Genomic DNA, 25804 nt, shown 5'->3' with positions numbered 1-25804 from the left:
ATGCTCCAACCAAAGCCCTGAAAACACGACATTTACGGGGTCGGGGCCTCGGAGGAAGGAGCGAAGGCCCCCTCCTCCACCCCCGGCCGGAAGTACGCTTCTCTCCCGAAGGCGCTCCTCTGCCGCGCACGCGCACTCAGTTACTAAGCAACGTCGGTACCGAACCACTCCAGCCAGAGCCCAGCAACAGCCGAGCCGCCGCGTTCTCCACCAATCAGCGCCGGCCTCGCCTCACACGCCTCACCAATCAGCGCCGGCGCCGCAAGGAAGTTTCCAGAGCTTTCGAGGAAGGTCCCCTTAACTCGAATTCATCCGCCCGATAATTTTCCTACCTTTTCCGAAAGGAGGAGAAGAATCACCTGGAAGAGAGGTGAGCTGACTTGTTAGGATCCTTTGCTCGGCTCTAAGCAATTTAGGGCTCAGTCGAAGGGCCTAAGTGCGTCGCGGGAGGTGGGGGCCGAGCGAACTACTTTCAGCGGCGCACGGACACGGCGCCTACGTAAGAGTGATAAGTGACGCAACAGACGTTGCATAAATTTCGGCCCTGCCGAACCGGAGCGTTCAGAGGCGACTGGCATCGTCGGGGTTTGCTGTGTTGGGGTGGAGGTGACTCGGCGTCGTTGAATTCGCAGCATTTTCGGATTCGCTCACAGGTACTGGCCCACGGCCTACGAGTGCCGGGAGAACTGGAGAGGGGGGCGTCCGTGAGGGTGAGCGGGCGGGGGCTCGGAGGCCGCGGGGAGGGGTGGGGGAGGGGAGGCGAGGTGACGCGGCGCCGGCCTTTCCGGAAGAGCGGGCCTTGTTTACGGGTTGGGAGCGGGGCGGTTGGTGCGCGAGCCCGCAGAGGCCAACGGATACTTAACCGATGGAGATTCCATCCTCTCTTTTCGTGGCGGGGAAGGTGGAAGAGAGGTAGTCGGCTGGGGCTTCTGGAAAGGTTTTAATTTGAATCCCGACGTGGAGAAGGTATCGCACCGTACTTCCGTCTAACCGGGATTTTTATTTTAATGCCGCCATGATACTAGGTTTGGGGGAAATTGGGGCGGGGGCATTTTAGCGAAATACTTGTAGCAGTTAAGGGAGAGAGAACTGGATGTTCATCTCAGAAAGCACTTTTGATTCTGCCATCCCGTTTGGGTTGCCGTTTTGAGGAATTTTGTGTTCAGTGATTAACTTAATGGTTAGTCTAGTAATTGGGGGAGGTTTGTGAGAGTCATTAACGTAGTTAAGAATAATAAACTGTTCGTTGTAAAGAATTGATTACCGACGAAAGCAGTAAAAAATCCTGAGGTGAAACACTAACGTTTTACTTTGTAGGTCAAAATGCAGATCTTCGTGAAGACCCTGACCGGCAAGACCATCACCCTGGAGGTGGAGCCCAGTGACACCATCGAGAACGTGAAGGCCAAGATCCAGGATAAGGAAGGCATCCCCCCTGACCAGCAGAGGCTCATCTTTGCAGGCAAACAGCTGGAAGATGGCCGCACTCTCTCTGATTACAACATCCAGAAAGAGTCGACTCTGCACCTGGTCCTCCGTCTGAGGGGTGGTATGCAGATCTTCGTGAAGACCCTGACCGGCAAGACCATCACCCTGGAGGTGGAGCCCAGTGACACCATCGAGAACGTGAAGGCCAAGATCCAGGATAAGGAAGGCATCCCTCCTGACCAGCAGAGGCTCATCTTTGCAGGCAAACAGCTGGAAGATGGCCGCACTCTCTCTGATTACAACATCCAGAAAGAGTCGACTCTGCACCTGGTCCTCCGTCTGAGGGGTGGTATGCAGATCTTCGTGAAGACCCTGACCGGCAAGACCATCACCCTGGAGGTGGAGCCCAGTGACACCATTGAGAACGTGAAGGCCAAGATCCAGGATAAGGAAGGCATCCCCCCTGACCAGCAGAGGCTCATCTTTGCAGGCAAACAGCTGGAAGATGGCCGCACTCTCTCTGATTACAACATCCAGAAAGAGTCGACCCTGCACCTGGTCCTCCGTCTGAGGGGTGGTATGCAGATCTTCGTGAAGACCCTGACCGGCAAGACCATCACCCTGGAGGTGGAGCCCAGTGACACCATCGAGAATGTGAAGGCCAAGATCCAGGATAAGGAAGGCATCCCTCCTGACCAGCAGAGGCTCATCTTTGCAGGCAAACAGCTGGAAGATGGCCGCACTCTCTCTGATTACAACATCCAGAAAGAGTCGACCCTGCATCTTGTCCTCCGTCTGAGGGGTGGTATGCAGATCTTCGTGAAGACCCTGACCGGCAAGACCATCACCCTGGAGGTGGAGCCCAGTGACACCATCGAGAATGTGAAGGCCAAGATCCAGGATAAGGAAGGCATCCCCCCTGACCAGCAGAGGCTCATCTTTGCAGGCAAACAGCTGGAAGATGGCCGCACTCTCTCTGATTACAACATCCAGAAAGAGTCGACCCTGCACCTGGTCCTTCGTCTGAGGGGTGGCTGTTAATTACTCAGTCTTGCATTCATAATGCCCAATAATGGCATCACCCTGCATTCTAGCTATTTGCCCCAATTTAAGATAGTTTCAGTAGTAGCTGAACTTGTTCAAAATGTTAATAAAGGTTTTGTTGCATGGTAGCATATTTGGTGTCTGTTGTCCTGAAATTATGTAGTGATGGTGGGGACTCCTAACTGGTTAAAGTGGTGTTCAAAGAAGACATTTAACTTGAGGTTGTCAATATGACCAAAATTAAGTCACTTGATTTTGGTAAACATTGGGTGTGCCAAGGTGTAGGGACTTTTGTCCTTTGTTCAAGATCATTTACAAGTTAGGATTCTGGTGTCATTAACACAATTTTAAAGTGTAAGAATTTAAAACTATTGAATATGGAGGCATATTGAGAGAAAGCAAACTTGCCTGTGTGCCTCCACTTCAGATGGTGATCCAGGCTGCTCAGTTGTGCTTTCAATATCATTGTTGACTATCCTTGTGCTTTTTTTTTTCTTTCTAGTGCATACATTTAAGTGCTCAGCCTTAGACAATGATATAGAACCCTAATTCTGCTTTGTGAACTGAGCCAAGAACCAAGTGGAGCCCTAGTCAACAAAGGTGGAGAGACAAATCGCTTGGAAGAATTCCTGAGTTAAAAGGGTATACTAGGGCTTCCCTGGTGGCTCAGTGGTTGAGAATCTGCCTGCTAATGCAGAGGACACGGGTTTGAGCCCTGGTCTGGGAAGATCCCACATGCCACGGAGCATCTGGAGCCTGTGCTCCACAAGAGAGGCCACGATAGGCCCGCGCACCGCGATGAAGAGTGGCCTCCGCTTGCCACAACTAAAAGCCCTCGCACAGAAAGGATGACCCAGCACAGCAAAAATAAACTCCTACCCCCAACATCTTCTAAAATAACAAAGGGTATACTAACCTAAGGCAACTTGCTGACTTGGGTGTGTTAGGCAGCAAATTAAGGTGGTTCCTAACATAATTGGTTCCTAATGACTAACAGCTTTGCCTCACTGTAAGGATAAGATTGCTCCAGTAAGAAATTCTCTAATTCAGGTCGTGGTAAGAATCTTGTCTAAGCCCTACACAAGCAGTTTTTGTGCTGCCATACCAATAAACACTAGGCAGTATGTTTCCAATACTGATACAAAACCGAGGGAGTAAGAATCTTTCTGGGCACAAGGTACTCTTTTTTAATTTATTTTTTTACAATACTTTCAAGTTCTCAACCTTTTCCCCCTTCACAGTCGACTCGCTGTAATGTAACTTCAGTGCTCCTTCTTAACTTGGTACAAAACAGTGGTGAGGGGAGGGACGTGCAAGTAAGGGGGAGGAGTTGGAAGCCCTCCTGGTTATCTCAGTTTTGCACTATGCTAGGGAAATAGCTCTTCTGGTACTAAAGCTGGTGTAACCACAAAAGCAATGTTAGGGGTAAGAATCACTCAGAGGCGTGTTATAAAAATGTAGAAAGCCGAGCATGTCTAGAAATACACCTTTGATAACTCCAGGTGTACCTGGGAAGTGCTTGGCGCATAGTTTTAGGAACTCTGCCCTCGCAGTAGCTTTTCTTAAACTTCTGTCCTAGAAATAATAAATTGGAATACTTACCCGGTTTTCTTGGTTAAGTTAGACACTGGAGGTAGCTCTTAATTTTAGACTGTTAATGCTTCAACTGCTTGGAGTGGTAAAAACTTGGGCCAGAGAGGGGGGGAACTGCTTATATTAAACTTTTTTTTTTTTTTTAATTTTTTGCGGTACGCGGGCCTCTCACTGTTGGGGCCTCTCCCGTCGCGGAGCACAGGCTCCGGACGCGCAGGCTCAGCGGCCATGGCCCACGGGCCCAGCCGCTCTGCGGCATGTGAGATCCTCCCAGACCGGGGCACGAACCCGCGTCCCCTGCATCGGATGGGGCTTCCCTGGTGGCGCAGTGGTTGAGAGTCCGCCTGCCGATGCAGGGGACGCGGGTTCGTGCCCCGGACCGGGAAGATCCCACATGCCGCGGAGCAGCTGGGCCCGTGAGCCATGGCCGCTGAGCCTGCGCGTCCGGAGCCTGTGCTCCGCGACGGGAGAGGCCCCAACAGTGAGAGGCCCGCGTACCAAAACAACAACAACAACAAAAAGTGGTAATGAAACATCAAGCCTTTAAAAAGCCTTAGACTTAAGGGAACACATTATATTCACTGTCAGATTGGAAGGTTATATCCTTCCCAGTCCCAGTGTTTTGACTTGCTCAAGGCCTGGTTTTTGTTCCAGGCAAACCAAGGACTGGAATCCAAGTGTCAACTCTGACATAGCTCAGAAAATTCATGAAGTTTTATTATGTTCCTTGCCCCTCAAACTGCTGCTTGCAGGTCGGGTGTTTTGCTGAATATTTAATAATTTAGGCCTTTTGCAGTAAAGCTGGGTTTTGAGGATTAAAAGTTCTTTCCTACACGTTACACTTAATAAACCTGAAAAATCATTTCACCTGAGTAAGTGAAGACTAGTGCTGATTTGGGCGATAGGACTCGCACAATTGTGTTGGCCTTTCTCCCAAATCACTGACTTGACAGGCTCGCAGGTCTGCAGTCCTGTGAATCCCTTGAGTAAGGTTTCAGCTGTTGCCCTAATTCAGGATCTCTTCCTATCTGTAGGGATCCCTTAAGGTATTCATGGATCTCAGCAAACACTCTACACACCTGAAATCTGTGGATCTCAGGAAACTCACTCTACACACCTGAAGTCTGAGCAAGGAAAAGTCTCTCTAAATGTGTTGGTCTTCAACAACCTGTGCCATCAGTTGGTTATGGAAGTCGGTTTTTCACTCTTGGCCTCAAACCTTGCTCTACGCTGAATTCAACAGGCCAGTTGTGGTTTGTGGTTCCAGCTGACTCCTGTTGACTGAGGGGTCAGCAATGCAGTGGGGAAATGTGATTAGGAGTGAAACTTTGGGATGACCTAGAAAGGGATGGGAGAGTTCATAAAAATTTGTTCACGTATCTCAAGCCAAGAGAGTTCTCAGTCCTATCACCTACTCATCTCAACGTTCCTTGTCCAGTTAGCTTCTCATCCAACTGTCAGGAATATAGTTCTCAAGTCCAGTGTTGGTCCAAATGTTAAAGAGCCCATGGGAAGGAAGATACATGTATATTCCGTTACAGCCCATGGTGCAAATACTTCACCTGCCCTTCCTTTAAGGGAATGTCTCCCTGGACCTCTCCACCCCTTATAAAACCTCAGAAACAATAACACAGAGGGATGCTTAGGGGACCTTTGTGACTTGTTAGACTGGTGTCCAAAGTGTATGTGGGTCAGTCTTGCAAATTATTTTAAACTTAATCTTGGACCTGTGCTATCTCAGGAAAGCAGATTCCCTGTGTTGACCAGAACTGCTTGTACCGTACATCATTACGTGCCCTGAGATGCCAGAGTTTGCACAACAAGCTGCCACTCAACCACCCCACTTGTAATCTTCAGTTTCCCTTTTACTTAGGAATTGGATAAAAGAAGAGTTTCTGTTAATATATTTCTTGTTCCCTTTCCTGAAAGAATGCTCACATGTGTGTGCAAAGATGTGTTAAAAGAATACTTGCTTGGTATACTGAAAGCAGTGGTCCCAGGGGCTGGTCTGTGGCCTGCTGCCACTCCAAGATAAGTTTTTGCCAGTTCTCAGTGAAATGAAAAATATGAAAACGGCACAGTGGATTTTACATAAAATTAGGTCTATTCAATTTAAAAGATCATATGCCCTCAGTGTAAAAATGTCTAATGTAATGGTTCAGAGTGTTGCTCTGGAGACAGGACTACTTGAGTTCATACGTGGCTGCACCACTTACTGGCTTGTAACCTTGGGCAACTCATTTATCCTGTCAGTACATCAGATTCCTTACCTATAAAAATGGGGTAGTTATACCTATCAGAGTAGTTATGAGGATCACATGTGAAGTACTTAAAACAATGGAAAAACTTGCCTAGTGCCGACAACGCTACTGTAATGACAAAATTGGGAACAAGCTAATCGCCCATCAAAGGGGAGTGGTTAAATGATGATAATGCAGTAGTTCAACAGAATGAAGGAGATAGGAACTCATGGAACACCATTCAAGACAGTGAAAAATGCTAGAGCAAAAGGTGTGCGCATGTGCACAAGCACGCAGATGAGTGGGCCCCTGTGTGTGGCTTCAGGAGAGGAAAGGGGGGATTGTGAAGGGAGATGTATTTCAGCTTATCGCCACCCCCAGGCTTTCAAGAGGACTGAAGTCACTGACAACACAGCAGCAGCAGTGTTCACAACAAGCGGGTCCCCGTCCAAGGGCCAGTCATTCCGCCCTGAAGTCAGGCCGCACTCCCAAACTGCAGAGTAGACTTATTTTGCACCAGTCTCTGTTTCATTTTCCATGGAAACTACGTCTCACGAGACTTTCCGAACCTCAACAAGATTACTGAACCTCAACAAGCTTCATTTAAAAAAAATTTTTTTTAATTTATTTTTATTTTTGGCTGCATTAGGTCTTCATTGCTGTGCATGGGCTTTCTCTAGTTGCGTTGAGCGGGGGCTACTCTTCGTTGCGGTGCGCGGGCTTCTCATTACGGTGGCTTCTCTTGCTGTGGAGCACGGGCTCTAGGCGCGTGGGCTTCAGTAGTTGGGGCGCACGGGCTTAGTTACTCTGCAGCATGTGGAATCTTCCCGGACCAGGGCTCGAACCGGTGTCCCCTGCATTGGCAGGTGGATTCTTAACCACCGCGCCACCCGGGAAGTCCATCACAAGCTTCATTTTAGATACACTCTGCTCATTCCTCAAATAATCCAAAGGGGCAAGTCATGGCTCTCTTTCAATCAGGCCCAGCCAACACCAAGTGGAAGCTTTAAGATAAATGTTGATTTTTGGGAAAGGATCTTGCACTTAGTGCAACGATACTAACTGGGAAATAAGTTTTGAGATTTTCCTTTCCTTTTTTTTTTTTTTTTGCGGTACGCGGGCCTCTCACTGCCGTGGCCCCTCCCACTGCGGGGCACAGGCTCCGGATGCGCAGGCTCAGCGGCCATGGCCCACGGGCCCAGCCGCTCCGCGGCATGCGGGATCCTCCCGGACCGGGGCACGAACCCGCGTCCCCTGCATCGGCAGGCGGACCCTCAACCACTGCGCCACCAGGGAAGCCCGAGATTTTCCTTTTTTCATACTTTCTTGATCCCATCACCATCCTTATCTCCCCCTCTTTTTCGTGGCCATCAGAAGCTGAGTGTCACTCTCCAGCTAGTAGGTCTGCCAACGCCTATAATTTACTCTAGCACCTACTCCTCTAACCATGTTAACACCAGCACTCCTCTTAAGGAACACCTTTACCTACACAAGTTTCTGATATCAGTGTTTCCCAAACTCTGTCCTCCAAACATTACAACCACCGTGAAAGGATGCTGTGGTCACAGGAGCTCAGGAAGTTGTCTGTTACTTCCCCCTTGGAGACCATCTTGAAGACTCCAAGAAGTTCTGCCTTAAAGGAACCGGTTTAATGTGGTTCAACCCAGTGTGTTCCAATTTCACTTTTTTTTTTTCCACTTAACTTTTCAATCGGGTAACATCCCTCACACTTTGAGAAACCTTGTTAGAGCCATGACCCCTCCCATCTCCCTACCCAGCACTGCTGATTTTGCTTGGTTTCCTGGCCTCTGCAGGGCAGAAGCATTGCTGGCCTCAGGGAGTGTCACAAACTGGGTCTGGATATTCTACTACTAAATCAGAGCAACACAGGGGCTTCCCTGGTGGCACAGTGGTTAAGAATCCGCCTGCCAATGCAGGGTACACGGGTTCGAGCCCTGGTCCAGGAAGATCCCACATGCCGCAGAGCTCCTAAGCCTGTGTGCCACAACTACTGAGCCTGCACTCTGGAGCCCACGAGCCACAACTACTGAGCCCATGTGCCACAACTACTGAAGCCTGTGCACCTAGAGCCTGTGCTCGGCAACGAGAAGCCACTGCAATGAGAAGCCCTCGCACCACAACGAAGAGTAGCCCCCCTCGCTGCAACTAGAGAAAGCCCACGCGCAGCAACAAAGACCCAACGCAGCCAAAAATAAATAAATAAATAAATAAAATTAAAAAAAAATAGAGCAACACAAATACAAAAGAGAACAATATAAAGGAAAACATTTTTCCAACTCACAAGGAAATGGATAAGACTTTTCAGGTTAAATGTTTCTTCTGTAAGTTGTTCTTAGTCAGCTGGTACCTGCTATGGCTTGTCTTCATCAGCTGTTAACAGACAAAACAGTAGTAAAGTTTGGACATGTGATTTTTTAAAAAAGTTACCTGATTTTTTTTAAATACAAAAGTGATACAAGCTCTTTTTTTTTTTTTTCCGAGCTCTTGATAAAACACATCCAATGACATATAGGAGTATCCAGTAAAAAGTGAAAAATCCCCTCTTACCTCTCCCACACATCCCCGAGCAAACCATTGAAAGAGACTATTTTTCCATCCATTTATTCATTGAACAAATATTTATCGTCTACTGTGTTTCTAGCATTGGAAATGTAGCAATGAACAAAATTGACCAAGTCTGCCCTCATGGAACTTACATTAAAGAGGAGAGGAGACAGACAAATACGTAAATACATCATATTTTAGATAATGGAAAGTACTATAGTAAAAAAAATAATAATAAAGCAGAATAAAGGGCATTGGGTGATCAGGGAAAGCCCCACAGATAATATGACATTTCAGCAAAGGTCTGGAGGAAATGAGGGACTTGCCTCATGATATCTGGGGGAAGGGTGTTCCAGGCAAAGGGAACATCATGTGCAAAGGTCCTACGGCAGAAGAAAGCTTAAATTCAAGATCAATATGATGGCCTGTATAGCAGGAACTTAGCAAGGAGAAAAGTGGAATGAAATTATATCAGGGGTGATGGGAACATTACTTATTGGTTCATAAGGACACTGTAAGGATACACGTTGTAGGTATCCTTCTGGATTTCTATGCCACTACAGACACATTTGTGTAAATATATACATGTCCCAATGTATATATTTACTTCAATCTTGCTAATGTCTGCATAATAATTCATAGTAGGTACACCATGTTTTCCTTAAAATAATTTTATTGCTAAACAAGGACCCGGGAATTCACTGGCGGTCCAGTGGTTAGGACTCCACGCTTCCACTGCAGGGGGCAAAGGTTCAATCCCTGGTCAGGGAACAAAGACCCCACATGGCGGCATGGCCAAAAAAACACAAATAAACAACAAGGACCTACTGTATAGCACAAGGAACTATATTCTATGTCTTATAATAACCTATAATGAAAAAGAATCTGAAAAAGAACATATATATTCTGAATCATTTTGCTGTACACCTGAAGCTAACACAACATTGTAAATTAACTATACTTCAATTTCTATGTCTTATAATAACCTATAATGAAAAAGAATCTGAAAAAGAACATATATATTCTGAATCATTGTGCTGTACACCTGAAGCTAACAACATTGTAAATTAACTATACTTCAATTTTTAAAATGGTTTAAAAAAGCGCTACTAAAAAATAATTTTAGGGCTTCCCTGGTGGCGCAGTGGTTGAGAGTCCGCCTGCCGATGCAAGGGACACGGGTTCATGCCCCGGTCCGGGAAGATCCCACATGCCGCGGAGTGGCTGGGCCCGTGAGCCATGCCTGTGCTCCACAACGGGAGAGGCCACAAGAATGAGAGGCCCGTGTACCACAAAAAAAAAAAAAAAAAAAATTATTGCTTTCCTAATTATGAACGTAATACATACTCAATGTAATTAACTTGAGAAATACAGAAAAAGAAAGCACCCATTAAACCTACAATCCAAATATACTCAATTTAGCATATTTCCTATTTTCTCAGTATTTTTTACTTAAATAACAGTGAGTGTGATCCAGTTGTCAAGACTCAATCAATGGATACGTGTGTGTGTGTGTGTGTGTGTGTGTGTGTGTATAGAATAAAACTTGAAAGTCCTTTTTCAGTGTCCCTCCTCGGAATCTCTCTCCACACTTATCTTTCTCTGTGTCACTTGGTAAAGGTTTGGTGTATTTATCACCAGGTTGTTCTAGTGTGTTTACATATGTATGTATTATATAAAATCATACTTTAAAAATTATACATAAAAGGAATTGTACAGAACATACTCATGTAGCTTGAAGCCAGCACATACAGATCTCCCTGCTTCTTTCTGAATTGCTACAATATATTTCACAGTACAGATAGACCATATTTTACCCATCTCTTTACTGATGGATATGTGTGGGGTTTTTTGGCTATTAAAACAACCCTGCAGGGACTTCCCTGGCAGTCCAGTGGTTAGGACTCCAGGCTTCCACTGAAAGGGGCACGGGTTCAATCCCTGGTCAGGAGCTAAGATCCCACAAGCTATGTGGTGGGTGGCCAAAAAAATAATAAATAAATAAATAAAACAATGCTCCAATGAATATCCTTGAGAACGTCTCATCTCAGACGTGCAAATATTTCTTCAGGATATAGCTAGAAGTGGAATGGTATCAAAGAATATGGCACTGAAATCTGTGATTACTACAAAGTTGCCCTTCAAAAAGACAGTACAGGGGGCTTCCCTGGTGGCGCAGTGGTTGAGAATCTGCCTGCTAATGCAGGGGACACGGGTTCGAGCCCTGGTCTGGGAAGATCCCACATGCCGCGGAGCAACTAGGCCCGTGAGCCACAACTACTGAGCCTGCGCGTCTGGAGTCTGTGCTACGCAACAAGAGAGGCCACGCTAGTGAGAGGCCCGTGCACTGCGATGAAGAGTGGCCCCCACTCAACGGAACTAGAGAAAGCCCTCGCACAGAAACGAAGACCAAACACAGCCAAAAATAAATAAATAAATAAATAAAATTTTAAAAATAAAATGCTTTATTAAAAAAAAAAGACGGTACCACATGCAACGAAATATTATTCAGCCTTGAAAAGGATGGAAATTCTGACACATGCGATGTAGATGAATCTCGGTGAAATAAACCAGACAAAAAGGACAAGTACTCTATGATTCCACCTATACGAGGTCCTTAGAGTAATCAAATTCATAGAGACAGAAAGTAGAATGGTGGCTGTCAGGGGCTGAGGAAAGGGGATGGGAAGTTAGTGTTTAATGGGTGTAGAGTTTCACTTTGGGATGATGAAAAAGCTCTGGAGATGATGATGGTGATGGCGCATAACAATGTGAATGTACTTGATGCCACTGAATCTTATATTTAAAAAGGGTTAAAACGGTAAATTTTGTTATGTATTTTTTAACACAATAAAAAAGAGAACTATACCAATATGAATTCCCACCAATACTGCACAAGAGTACCTAGTTCTCCAGACCCTCGTATATATATATTTTGGGGACTACACTGCCCGACTTGCAGGATCTTAGTTCCCAGACCAGGGATCAAACCTGCGCCTCCTGCAGTGGAAGCATGGAGTCCTAACCACTGGACCACCAGGGAATCCCATATATATATATATATATATATTTTTTTTTTTTTTAACATCTTTATTGGAGTATAATTGCTTTACAGTGGTGCGTTAGCTTCTGCTGTATAACAAAGGGAATCAGCTATACGTATACATATATCCCCATATCCCCTCCCTCTTGCGTCTCCCTTCCACCCTCCCTATCCTACCCGTCTAGGTGGTCACAGAGCACCAAGCTGATCTCCCTGTGCTATGTGGATGTTTCCCATGAGCTATCTATTTTACATTTGGTAGTATATATAAGTCCATGCCACTCTCTCACTTCGTCCCAGGTTGCCCTTTGCCCTCCCCGTGTCCTCAAGTCCATTCTCTACATCTGCGTCTTTATTCCTCTCCTGCCCCTAGGTTCTTCACAACCATTTTTTAAATTTTTGTTTCGATTCCACATATGTGTTAGCATACAGTATTTGTATTTCTTTTTCTGACTTACTTCACTCTGTATGACAGACTCTAGGTCCATCCACTTCACTACAAATAACTCAATTTCATTTCTTTTTATGGCTGAGTAATATTCCATTGTATATTGAAGATGTGCAACATCTTCTTATCCATTCATCTGTTGGTGGACACTTAGGTTGCTTCCATGTCCTGGCTATTGTAAATAGAGCTGCAATGAACACTGTGGTACATGACTCTTTTTGAATTATGGTTTTCTCAGGGTATATGCCCAGTAGTGGGACTGCTGGGTCGTATGGTAGTTCTATTTTTAGTGTTTTAAGGAACCTCCATACTGTTCTCCATAGTGGCTGTATCAATTTACATTCCCACCAACAGTGCAAGAGGGTTCCCTTTTCTCCACACCTCTGCAGCATTTATTGTTTGTAGATTTTCTGATGATGGCCATTCTTACCTGTGTGAGGTGATACCTCATTGCAGTTTTGATTTGCATTTCTCTAATGATTAGTGACGTTGAGCATTCTTTCATACGTCTGTTGGCAATCTGTATGTCTTCTTTGGAGAAATGTCTATTTAGGTCTTCTGGCCATTTTTGGATTGGGTTGTTTGTTTTTTTGATATTGAGCTGCATGAGCTGCTTGTAAAGTTTGGAGATTAATCCTTTGTCAGTTGCTTCATTGGCGAATATTTTCTCCTATTCTGAGGGTTGTCTTTTTGTCTTTTTATGTTTTGCTTTGCTGTGCAAAAGCTTTTAAGTTTCATTTGGTCCCATTTGTTTATTTTTGTTTTTATTTCCATTTCTCTAGGAGGTGGGTCAAAAAGGATCTTGCTGTGATTGATGTCATAGAGTGTTCTGCTTATGTTTTCCTCTAAGAGTTTTATAATGTCTGGCCTTACATTTAGGTCTTTAATCCATTTTTTTTTGCGGTACGCGGGCCTCTCACTGTTGTGGCCTCTCCCGTTGCGGAGTACAGTCTCCGGACGCACAGGCTCAGCAGCCATGGCTCATGGGCCCAGCCGCTCCGCAGCATGTGGGATCTTCCCGAACCGGGGCACAAGCCCGTGTCCTCTGCATCGGCAGGCGGACTCTCAACCACTGCACCACCGGGGAAGCCCTTTAATCCATTTTGAGCTTATTTTTGTGTATGGTGTTAGGGAGTGATCTAATCTCATATTTTACATGTAGCTGTCCAGTTTTCCCAGCACCACTTATTGAAGAGGCTGTCTTTTCTCCACTGTACATTCCTGCCTCCTTTATCAAAGATAAGGTGACCATATCCAATATATATTAATAATCACTTTAATTTTGGATAATTTGAAGGGCAAAAATGACACTTTTAATTTGCATGTCCCTGATTAAACTTGTGAGATTAAACACTTTTTGCATTTTTTGACATTAATTTGTATCGCAAATTACCTGTTCACATCTTTGCCCGTTCTTATTATTAATTTGTAGGACCGCCTTATACATTCTAAAAAGTAATCATTTTTCTGTTATAACTGTCATAAACAGTGTCTTTCAGAGGGTTATTTCACTTTTTGTTTATGGTGTCTTTGTAAAAACTGAAGTTTTGGATTTCAAAAGGAAGCTGCCAATCCTTTTCTTTATGATTTCTGGGCCAAAGAAGTGAGGGAGCCGTTCTGAAAATTGGGGGCCTTCCCTCCATCCCTCAAGGCCAGTGTTTGAGAGGCATGGACCACACGCTGAAGGAGTGGAGGGGCTGGGCCAGCAGGGCCACCTGGCCCCAGAACTCAGGCTGCTGCGCGAAGCAGCAGCAAGTTCACATCCATCCGCGCAGGAGGCTCTGGAGCGGGAGAAGGCCGGAGGGAGGCCCGGCTCTGCTCAGCTTGCCTTTCTTCAGACTTCTAGTTTTCAGAACTGCTCTGCTCGCCCTGAGTCAGAGCGGAAAATACTGACCGCTCCAGCAAAGGGGATGCTTCAGCATTTGGGAGAGAAAAGGGCCTTTGGGGCTTACCCAAAGAAGGCCTTACTCCCCAGGGAGAATGCTCTCCCCTTCCATAATCCTCGGCCTTCCCACTCTGCTACATATGGGTTAGCTGGCAGCCCCAACACCTCCTGCTTTGCCCTGGCTTCTGAGAATCGGCACCCCGGCCCCTCCCACTCCTGTGAAAGCTGTTTTTCTGAGCATCAGGCCTGAGCGTAATCACCTTTAGAAGCTCAAGCGGCCTGCTCTCTTTTTGCAGCCAATACTAAGTTCAGATGCTCTGACGGCCTTTTAGATGATGCTACTCCTGCCCCGAGCTTTTCCTGGAGGCTCCTGTTCCCACACCAGCCAGGACCTCGGGAGGGACCAAGGCCCCGAGCCACCCAAGGGCATGAGCAGGGAGCTGAGACAAACAGAGATCTCCAGAGGCAAGAAGACAGAGGCTGAAGGGGTGCAGCGGGGGCTGGAAGAGTATGCACATTGCAACCTCTGCACTCCTCTGGCACCCCCACCCCCACCCCGACGCTGAAACCTCTGCGACCTCCTCTCCTCTTTTCTGTAAAACCACAAGAAGGCAGGTGGAGACTGCTCAGTCCTAGTAAAGTGCTGGTGGTTTCCTCTAAGAGGCTGCTCCCCTGCAGACTCACGTCATCCACCTAAAATAATTCACTCATCTCACTTCCTGCTTTGCCGTCCCCACTTGTATTTCAGGCCAGAGCAGTGCAGCACGGCTCCAACCTCTGGCCACGAGGTTCAGGTGAGCGGGGCGCAAAATGGGTCTCCTCACATGGAAATTTATAGTGAAATACGAGGCCCATGCCTAAAGACATACCCCAAAGTATATACACCATCTGTGCAGGCTCTCTGGGGTGACCCAGGAACACAGAACGTAAGGGGCAGAAGGTGGAGACACAAACTTTCTGTGGGGCATGGTTTGGTCTCACCCAGAAATCAGCAAATGTCACCACTTCCATCTGGACAGATGGGGCCGAACAGCTCTGTGTGAATATGGGCCTAAACATCTCCTGGGGATACGAGTTCTGGGCCTTACTCCAAAGCCTCACGTGTGTAGAAATAAAATTTGTCTTTCTGGGAGGGGAGGGAGAGGGACGGACTGGGAGTTTGGGGTTAGTAGATGCAAACTTTTACATTTAGAATGGATAAACAACAAGGTCCTACCGTATAGCACAGGGAACTCTGTCTAATTTCCTGGGATAAACCAGAAGGGAAAAGAATATTTAAAATAATGTCTATATGTGTATAACTGAGTCACTTCGCTGTACAGCAAACATTAGCACAACACTGTAAATCAACTATACTTCAATTAAAAAAATAAAAAAGGAAAAAAAAAAATTCGTCCTTCTTACCCTGTGCAAAGTGCTGAGGCCGCCCAGACAAACATGCCCAGTCTTCAAGTGGAACAGGCCTGTAACATCCCCATATTTACCAGGGAAGATAAATACCAAGCTAGGTCGGGGTCAGGAGCCCTGAGGGCTGCTCCCCAAGACAGGGGAGGGTGGGAAAGTCTCCTGGGGTGCTGGGGGGGGACGCGTGTTCTGAATTGGGACGATGAAATGGAGCAGTGGGTCTGCTCCTGCCTCTCCCCCACCATTGCGCTGGAACACGCAGTACCTGCTGCCACCCCTCCAGTGACTCTCATCTCTGCTCCAGGCCTCTGGAGCCAAATCAGGGCGGCCCAGACCTCCTGTGTTTGGGAGACGCTGAGAAAAACAGGCTGGGACTGACTGATTTCGGCAATTGCCTACTCATCCCCCCTCCAAACCACCAGGCCTAACGGATGATATCGTAGTGGCGAGTCCCTCTGGAGAGCACAGTGTGGAAACAGGCCTGGAGGGGCTGTTCTGTGGGTCGAGGGGTGGCTGGCTGTGCTTTTCTGGAGCCTCCCTCTGGGGTTTATCTACTCCCCATGCGCTGAGCTTGTTGGGGCCTGCGGACAGAACAGAATATACCCAGAGGATATAGTATGGCAACCTCCTCTGCTCTCAATACTGCACTTCTGATACTTCTGGTCACCAAATGTGAGGTTGGTTTTTTTTTCCCCAACACTAACCAATTCAGCAACACCAGCTGGGTGTCCTACAATTTAACTAAATTCTGACACTATCTACTTGGAGACAGGTCAGATCCCACAGGTTAAGGACATCACCACTTTCAAGAGAAAAGCTACACACTGCATTATCTTCAGAATAAGAATTTTAAATTAGGTTAATAAACATGTTAAAAGATATAAGGAAGCTATTGGAACTACAAAACAAGAAAATATCAAAAAGAACCAATAAGAGAGACTAGGTTGAATACGTAATAGTTGGACTAAAAAATAATATTTAAACATTCTCTTGAATGGATGAATTAGACAGCTGAAGAATGAATTAGTGAACTGGAAGAACAGAAATTCCCCAAAAGGAAAAAAGAAAGAACAAAGGAACAGAAAGTATAAAACAGAAGCTAAGAGATACGGAGGATAAAAGTAGAAGTGGTAACATTTAGAAAATAGGAGTCCTGGAAGAAGGAGATAAAAATGGAGGGGAGGAAAGGCAAAATAAATAAAAGCAAAAATAAACAAATGGGACCTAATCAAACTTATACGCTTTTGCACAGCAAAGGAAACCATCAACAAAATGATATGACAACCTATGGAAGGGGAGAAAATATCTGCAAATGATGCAATCGACAAGAGTTTAACTTCCAAAATATACAAACAGCTCATATAGCTCAATAAAAATAAAAAAATCGGCAGAAGACCTAAATAGACATTTCTCCACAGAATATATACAGGTGCCCAAGAAGCACATGAAAAGATGTGCTAACTAATAACATCGTTAATTGGGACTTCCCTGGTGGTGCAGTGGTTAAGAATCCAGCTGCCAGTGCAGGAAACATGGGTTCAAGCCCTGGTCTGGGAAGATCCCACATGTGGTGGAGCAACTAAGCCCGTGCACCACAACTACTAAGCCTGCGCTCTAGAGCCCGTGAGCCACAACTACTGAGCCCACGAGCCACAACTATTGAAGCCCGTGAGCCTAGAGCCCATGCTCCACAACAAAGAGAAGTCACCACAATGAGAAGCCCGTGCACCACAACGAAGAGTAGCCCCTGCTCGCCGCAACTAGAGAAAGCCCGTGTGTAGCAACGAGGAGCCAACACAGCCAAAAATAAGTAAAATTTTTAAAAAACATCACTAATGGGTTTCCCTGGTGGCGCAGTGGTTGAGAGTCCGCCTGCCGATGCAGGGGACACGGGTTCGTGCCCTGGTCCGGGAAGATCCCATGTGCCACGGAGCGGCTGGGCCCGTGAGCTGTGGCCGCTAAGCCTGCGCGTCCGGAGCCTGTGCTCCGCAACGGGAGAGGCCACAACAGTGAGAGGCCCACGTACCACAAAAAAAACCAAAAACAAAACAAAACAAAAAATCACTAATTAGAGAAATGCAAATCAAAACCACCATGAGGTATCACCTCACACCGGTCAGAAGGGCCATCATCAGAAAATCTACAAATAAAAAATGCTGGAGAGTGTGGAGGACAGGATGGAGGTTCCTTAAAAAACTGAAAATAGAGTTACCATTTGATTCAGCAATCCCACTTCTGGGCACATATTCAGAAAAGACAAAAATTCTAATTAGAACTGAGATCCTCGAGCCACACAGCACAGCCAAAAAAGGAAAAAAGGAAAATATATATAGCTAAGAGCAAAGAAAAAGGGGAAATACTTTCATAAAACCAACCATTGAAGTCAGAATTAAAATAACTTTTGCACACATGAGTTCAGAGCTGGTAGAGCCTTGGCACTTCTGCAGGTTTGAGGTACAGAAGTGAATTCAGAGCCCCAGCCCCTAGCATGAGCCCTTTATTGGGCAGGATCAGCTCTCTGGGTTGGAGATTAATTGATGCCCCCTACTTCAGCCTCTGGAAAGCCCCTTCCCTCTCTTTCCTTCTCTGACATTCTCCCTGAGTTTCTCAGGCTCGGGCAGATTTGTGCACCAGCTGTCATGTGGTAACTGGCTTATTTACAAGAGAGGCTGGGAACCCCTTTAGCCTTGGGGTACCCAGGGCCCTGGGAGCTGCTGGGGTGGGGGAGGGAGGAGAGGGTCTGATCCCTGCATATACCCTCCCTTGGAAACACACCTCTTCCTCTTCCCTAGTCACCTAGCAAAACCTGAAGCCTGGAAGAGTCCTGCACCTGCCTTCGGGGGAGGGTATCACACACCTCAGCTGACTGGCTTCATTTTAAATTCATGACGACAAAACTCGGAAGGGGTTTGAGCACTGCCCTGCAGTTCTCCATTTCTCTAAGAGGTGATAGGCTCTATTTCTTCAACCTTCCCACACCCTTACTCCCAGATGGTGACCTTGACCTCACGTTTCTTTGAGAAAACACCGGCCATCAGACCTTCCCACCCTTGGCCTGAAACCTGTCCACACTTGGGCCACCTGACTCCTTTTCTCGCTCCATGAACAGAGATGAAAACCTCCACTTGGGCCATCCTCTCACCTTCTTGAGGTCTCTGTTCTTGCAGGTACCCTCCCCCCTGCACTGACCACTGGACATGCATCAGCATACAAACACAATCTGTCATTTCATGGACAGTTGATCTTTAAACGAACAATCCCCACCCACCTTGACCTCACGTCTCCTTAGTTACTGTGCCACCTCCCTGCTTCCCTGTATAATGAAACACCTCCAAAGGGTGGTCTGCACATTATCCCAACTTCAACTTCTTCACCTTCTGTGGGCAGAGGGGGTGGGGATGACTTCAGATTGTCTTGAAAAAAGAAATAAAACATCACAACCATGGTTTAAAAATGGTTTCCTCCCCAAGCCCCTCTAAAGTGATCATAGAAGATTTAAAAAAAAAAAAAAGTAAATCCACAGGGACAAAGAGAGTGGGAGGGGAGACCAGGCAGAGGCACGGCCAGCAGTGTTTGCGCCATGGACGGTGGATGGCCACTCGTAACTCAGTAGAGAAGCTGAGACCTAGTGCCCTGGGAACCCAAGCACAGAGGAGACCCTGCTGACTGGGGGGAATGAAGTGGACACCTGTCAGCTAAACTGTGGGAACTGTGACATCACCCATGGAGGATGCTCAGTGAAGCCCCATCCACACAGCTGACTTTTTGGTGCCAGACATTCGAGGAAAGCCTCTTCCATGAAAGGCAGAGATCCCCCCAAAACAAACAGAAAAAGTGGAACTGGGACCAAAGGAGACCACGCAGAGACACAAAGGAGACTCTGAGGCATAAGCTTTCCTGTTCTCGCTCCAACTCACTGGACCCAAGTGCTGCTTTCAGGCTGTGCTGGCCTGGACACTCAGCCTTCCTGGCCAACACCCTTTCTCTTCTGAGATGGGTTTTTAACATTGAGGCAGCCCCCTGGGGCACCCTGGGGCTCTGAGGGAGGGTCTAACAGTCAACTCTAACTCACTCTCCACAACTTACATGATAAAGTCTAAATGTGAGTGGCATTTCTGAAACGTCCTAAACCCTTGTTCTGCACTCCTGTCCCTGGTTCTTGAGTCAACTTGTCCTTCCCTCTGCTGTGGTCTGAAAGTCTCTGTGCCCCCCAAAACTCACAGGTTGAAATCCTATTGCCCAGGATGACAGTATTAGGAGGTAGGGCTTTGGGAAGTGCTTAGTACAGGAGGATGGAGTCCTCATGAATGACATTAGTGCCCTTATAAAGGAGACCCAGAGGGATGCTGCCCTTGCATCCGGTGAGGACACAGGGAGAAGGCCCTGGCTACCATCCTGGTCCTTACCAGTAGGTGACCATGCTGGGGCCTTGACTTGAACTCCCAGCTTCCAGAACTAAGAGGAATAAATGTCTGTTGTTTATAAGCTACCTAGTCTGTGATACCAGCCTGAATGGACTAAGGCACCTTCAAAACATCCTTCCTTTCCAGGCCTGCACTAGCCCCAGGCAGGGACAACAAATTTTCCTCAAAGTCTAGGGGCCTGGGAGGTGGTCAGACACTGCCAAGGGGAACTGCAGCAAAAGCAAGATATGTGGGACCTTAAAGGAAGCCAGGGATGACACGTACTGTGTGACTGCACTCACATGACATTGTGGAGACCGCAGATGTAGAGGACAGAAATCATCAGTGGTTACCAGAGCATGGCGGTGGGGGAGGGGCGGGCAAAGGGGCAACAGAGCACATTTTGGGGTGATGACAATGTTCTGTATCTTGACCACTGTGGTGGTCATATGCTTATATGCTTGTGTGTATATATATATATATATTTTTTTTTTTTTTTGCGGTAGAGGTGGGCCTCTCACTGTTGTGGCCTCTCCCGTTGCGGAGCACAGGCTCCGGACGCGCAGGCTCAGCGGCCATGGCTCACAGGCCCAGCCGCTCCGCGGCATGTGGGATCTTCCCGGACCGGGGCACGAACCCGCGTCCCCTGCATCGGCAGGCGGACTCTCAACCATTGCGCCACCAGGGAAGCCCATGCTTGTATATTTTTGTCAAAATTCTCTGACCTGCTGGCTTTAAAGGGGTGTAGATTCTTAAAAATTACAAAGCACATTAAAGTTTTAAAGGGTGTAAGTTATACTACAATAACCCTGACTTTTTTAGAAAAAGAGATGGGAACGCAAAAGGAGACGGGACCGCCTGCTCCCAGTCCCACCGCCATCACCTGCGAACTGAGCTGTAATCAAGAGCGAGCCAGTTAACTTCACCCCTCAGACTCCGTTTCCGCTTCTCAAAAATCGAGACGCCCACAGATCTCCCTCTCAGCGTGGAGGTGGGGCGTAAAAAACAGAAAGCCTCCGAGGCGCCGGCTCGAGCGCGTGCCTCCAGCTTTGCCCACGCCCAGAAAGCCCGAGGCAGGTGCCTCCCTACCCGCTGGGTGCGCCCCGCGGGCGCGCACCCGCTCCCCTGGACGGAGGCGGGGGCCACAGCCCGGACGCCCGCACTCCCGCGCTGTGACAGGGGAGGGGAGGGGGGCGTCAGCGGCGAGGCTCTGCCGCGCTCCTACCGCGTCCTTACCTGGGAGGCCCAGCAGGATCGCGGTCCCCTGGCTCCCGCGGCTCGTCGGGAAAAGGGGCGGGGCCTCACCTGGGCGGGTAATTGAGGGGACGCGAAGGGAGGGGCTCCCTCGGGAAACTGGGTGTGCGAGCGACGCTGAGGCGCGGAGAGGAGGAGTCCTGGGTGTGGTCGTGGCTGAGGCGCGGAGGGGAGGAGTCGCGGGTGTGGGCGTGGCTGAGGCGTGGAGGCGGGCCCTTTGCGTCACCTGCTTGGTCTCCTGATTGGCATTCACCCCTCGGTGCTCGACCGCGGTTCTTTGGCTCGACCTCGGACGCCTTCCGGCTCATCCTTTGTCTCGGTCAGGCTACCTGATGCTTCCTTGGTCCAGGCTGACTCAGCCTGCGTCTGGTCTTTCTCCTGTCGCTGTCGCTGGTTCTGGCCTGCCTATCTGGCCTCAGGCTGTGCCCCTCTAATCGGGCTTGACTCTGTCCCTTTGACCAGAGCTTCCTCTCTCTGTCCCGTCTGTATCTCGCCTCCGCCTCCCCACACCCCCTTTCTCTATTCTTGTCTCCCAGACGACAGAATATCCTTCTCTCCCGGTCTTTTCAGTAGTAAAATCAGACATCTATTAGCCAATAGCGGGGGCTGTTTATGACGGGCCCAGATCCAGCCCGAGGTCGGGGAAATTCCCCAGAGGCTATGCGCTTGGGACTGGGTCCCCGGATTTAGCCCTCGGCCTGGCTGTGGTTATTCTGAGTCCTGGGAGAGAGGCCCCACATCTGGGCCTGGCTGAGCAGTGGCCTGCGGGGCGCTGAGGCCGTATGGGAAGGGGCAGCTCGCTTTCCCTGAGAGCCAGAAGCCTCCCAGGCCAGGAGGGCCCCACCCACAGCAGCAGGACTTCGGTCCCGTTCTCCTGCAGGAGGCACCCTTGGCCTCCGTGGCCCTCTGAGGGCCAGGGCCACCTCAGCCAGTATTTTCCTCTCCCATTACGATTCTGCTCAACTCCAGTCCCTGTCTCCCTTGTTCCAGGAAGACTGTCCAGCCTCCTAAACTGGCTTATTTCTATTTCTTCTCTGTCAGTCTCAGACACAAAGCTGCTCAGAGAGGCTGCATCTGGCCACTAAACAGGCCCAGCCCAGGCTCTGGACCAAGTTTTGGGAGAAGCAGAGGTGCAGGCTTGTGCACCCCGCTTCCCCCCCAAGTCCCACCCTCCCTTCCCTCCGAGGCCAGAGCAATTCCCTCCTTCCCACTCTGGACTCCTCTCTCCCACCTCTCTTTAGAATTTACATTAATTATGCACAGGCTTTAGACATCTCTTGCACAGTTGAGTTGGGTTTTTTTGTTTGCTTGTTTAACTCTGCAAGAGATGCCATATTTGTTTTTCTAAAGGCAGTGGTAAAAAATTCAAATAGTCCAAATGATGCATATCGTAAAGGAAGTTGCCTTCCCACCCTCCACCCTTACTTAGTTCCCCACTCCAGAGGATATCTCGGATGCGCTTTTTTCTTTCCTTCTTTCTTTTCTGTTTTTGGCCGCGTGGCATGCGGGATCTTAGTTCCAGACCAGGGATCGAACCCATGCCCTCTGCAGTGGAAGCACGGAGTCTTAACCACTGGACCACCAGGGAAGTCCCCTGCTGCACCTTTCTTGAACCTCTCACTTGTTTTTGTTAAAATCGACTCTGAAAATCAATTCAAGTGAAAAAACATTCCTTTACAAAAAGTTACTAAGTGTGAAGTGAAACACATGGGAAGATTGAGCCTAAAGACTGCTTGGGGGAGATTTTCCTCGCGTGGAGACTGGACTGGTTGAAGCTTTTTGAAACATGAGTCCAGTGGCCTTGGAATTGAGGAAGCTGTGTTTCTTCTCTGCTCAGAGGACCTTTTCTTTCTTTTTTAAGATGAAATTCACGTATAGTTCTCTAATTTAAAGCGCACAATTCAATGGTCTGCCATATTTACAACAATCACCACAATCAAACTTAGAACATTTTTCATCACCCCCAGAAGCAGCCCTGTACCTTTCAGCTCCCCTTTACCCCCCAAGTCCTGTTGCCCTAGGCAACCACTAATCTACTTTCTGTCTCTGTAGAGTCCCCTATTCTGAACATTTCACATAAATGAAATCATGCAATATAAATCCTTTGTGACTGGCATCTTTCACTTAGCCTAATTTTTTCAAGGTTCATCCCTGTTGTAGCATGTATCATTATTCCATTCCTTTTTACGGCTGAATAATATTCTATTGTATGGATAGAATTTTATTTATCCATTCATCAGCTGATGGACATTTGGGTTGTTTCCACTTGGCTATTATAAATAATGCTCTTGTGAACATTTGTGTACAGGTGTTCGTGTGGACTTAAGTTTCCATTTCTTTTGAGTACTTACCTAGGAGTGGAATTGCTGGGTCATATGGTAACTCTATGTTTAATTATTCTGAGGAACAACCAGACTGTTTTCCAAAGTGGTTGCACCATATAATCCGCCAGCAGTGTATGAGGGTTCCAACTTCTCCATATCCTCACCAACACTTATTATTATCTGTCTTTTTAAAAAATTTATTTTATCCAAGTATAGTTGATTTACAATGTAGTGTATTATCTGTCTTTTAAATTATAGCTATCCTAGTGGGTGTCAAGTGGTATCTCATTGTGGTTTTTGATTTGCATCTTCCCGATGACTGATAATCTGAGAACTTTTTATAAACTTGATTTGCAATTAGAGTTGTCTGCCAACTGTCATTGTCACCTGATGTGGTGATGCCTCTGAAGGACTTGAGGGTCTCCACTTACTCTTTAATTTTTCCCCAACAGCACAGTAATGTCCTCTGCATTATGATCATAATTCAAAGCCTTCCTGAGCACCAACTGGGGGCTGGACGCTGTGCTGGGTGATGAGATACAGCAAAAAAAAAAAAAAAAAAGCAAGATCTCACCTCTTGGAGAGCTTGGTGGGTAAATGTGTGGCTCTGGATTTGAATCCTTGCTTTGTCACCTCACAGCCACGTGGCCTTGGACAGGGTATCCACTCTTGCCCAGCCTCAGTTTCCTCATCTGTGAAATAAGGTTGCTCTGAGAGTTGCACGTAAATCACTTAGCACAGCGTCTGGCACATAGTGACTGCTCACAAGGCATCTGTTATTGTTAAAGATGAAGCCAGGACTTCCCTGGTGGGGCAGTGGTTAAGAACCCGCCTGCCAATGCAGGGGACACAGGTTCGAGCCCTGGTCTGGGAAGATCCCAAATGCTGTGGAGCAGCTAAGCCTGTGCGCCACAACTACTGAGCCTGTGCTCTAGAGCCTGCGAGCCACAACTACTGAAGCCCGCACACCTAGAAGCCCATGCTCCGCAACAAGAGAAGCCACCACAATGAGAAGCCCACGTGCAGCAACGAAGACCCAATGCAGCCAAAAATAAATAAATAAATAAATTTATAAAAAAAAAAGAGATGAAGCCAGATGATAAAGTAAATGTTAACAATACTGGACAATGAGTTATGATCAGAGAAATGTAAAGTGTCATGGAACACATAGTGGGGTCTAGGAAAGGCTACCCAGAGGAAGTGATGTTTAAACAGAGAGGTAGGAATTGGCTAGAGCAAGGCAGTGTGTGTTTGTTTGTGTGTGTGTGTGTATGTGTGTGTGTGTTCCTGGCAGTTGCAACAGCTTGTGCAAAGTCTTGGAGGCTTGGAGGCAACAGAAGAGAGCATGGCATCTGGAGAGACGGAAATGTGTTCAGAATGTCTAGAGCAGGGCTGTGCCATAGAATTCTCTGCTATGATGGAACAGTTCTATCTCTGTGCTATCCAACGTGGCAGCCACTAACCACATGTGACTATGAGCATTTGAAATGTGGCTAATGTGACTGTAGAACTGAATGTTTGATTTAATTTTATTGTAACTGACTTAAATTTAAATAGCCACTGTGGCTGGTGAACTTACATTGGACAGCACAGGTGTTTACACTGGAGTGTAGTGTGTACCTTCAATCCGAGATGAAGGTGGAGTGTGGAGAAGGGCATCCAGACTGCACCGGCTTGGTATGGACTTTGCCTTTTACTCCAAGTGTCGAGGGAAGCCACCAGCTGGGGGGAGGGGAGTTAGGTGATCTGGTTTTCATTTTTGAAAGATCACTCTCGTTGCTGTAAGGAGAATCGATTATGGGGGTGTTGGGGACAGGAGTGAAGCAGGGAGACCAGCTTGAAGGCAGCTGTGGTCTCCCCGGCAGGGATGATAGTTGCTTGGATCAGGCAGAGATAGAGACAAATTGGTAGGTTTGCCGGGTGTGGGGATCCTGACGGCTTGGATTTTAGGAGTGAGGGAGAGGGAGGTGACCTAGGGCTGGATACTTACTTGGATGGTGGCTGCGTCCCCAAGTCCCAGCGCTGAGTCTGGACCAGGGCTGGTCTGGAAGGGAGGTCTAATTTCGAAGCCCAAGTCGGCCTCCTGTCCGCCCCTGCTGGCTGGTGCTGGAAGCGCCTTTAGCTCAGGGAAGGAAGGCAGCGGCCGTCAGGGCCCCTGGCTGGGGGGCTGGGG

General features: G+C 47.6%; 1 protein-coding gene and 1 long non-coding RNA gene across 2 annotated transcripts; one reads left to right on the top strand and one right to left on the bottom strand.

Moving 5' to 3' along the window:
* The first annotated feature begins 496 nt into the window (after positions 1–496).
* UBB (ubiquitin B) lies at positions 497–2605 on the top strand. The gene is made up of 2 exons (XM_060290356.1): positions 497–653; positions 1318–2605. Exon 2 carries the CDS (start codon positions 1324–1326, stop codon positions 2467–2469), a length of 1146 nt encoding a protein of 381 aa, XP_060146339.1. The 5' UTR covers positions 497–653; positions 1318–1323; the 3' UTR covers positions 2470–2605.
* A 4370-nt stretch (positions 2606–6975) lies between these two features.
* LOC115855792 (uncharacterized) lies at positions 6976–25379 on the bottom strand. Its single transcript, XR_009560307.1, has 4 exons — positions 25252–25379; positions 24206–24323; positions 8608–8696; positions 6976–7309 (listed from the first exon to the last, which is right to left on the bottom strand). It is a non-coding gene; the product is annotated as an uncharacterized lncRNA (long non-coding RNA).
* Positions 25380–25804: the final 425 nt, after the last annotated feature.

This window comes from Globicephala melas, chromosome 20 (genome assembly GCF_963455315.2).
Source record: "Globicephala melas chromosome 20, mGloMel1.2, whole genome shotgun sequence".
Lineage (NCBI taxonomy): Eukaryota > Metazoa > Chordata > Mammalia > Artiodactyla > Delphinidae > Globicephala > Globicephala melas.
The sequence above is the reverse complement of the archived record's forward strand: the minus strand, read 5'-3'. Positions and strand labels throughout refer to the sequence as shown.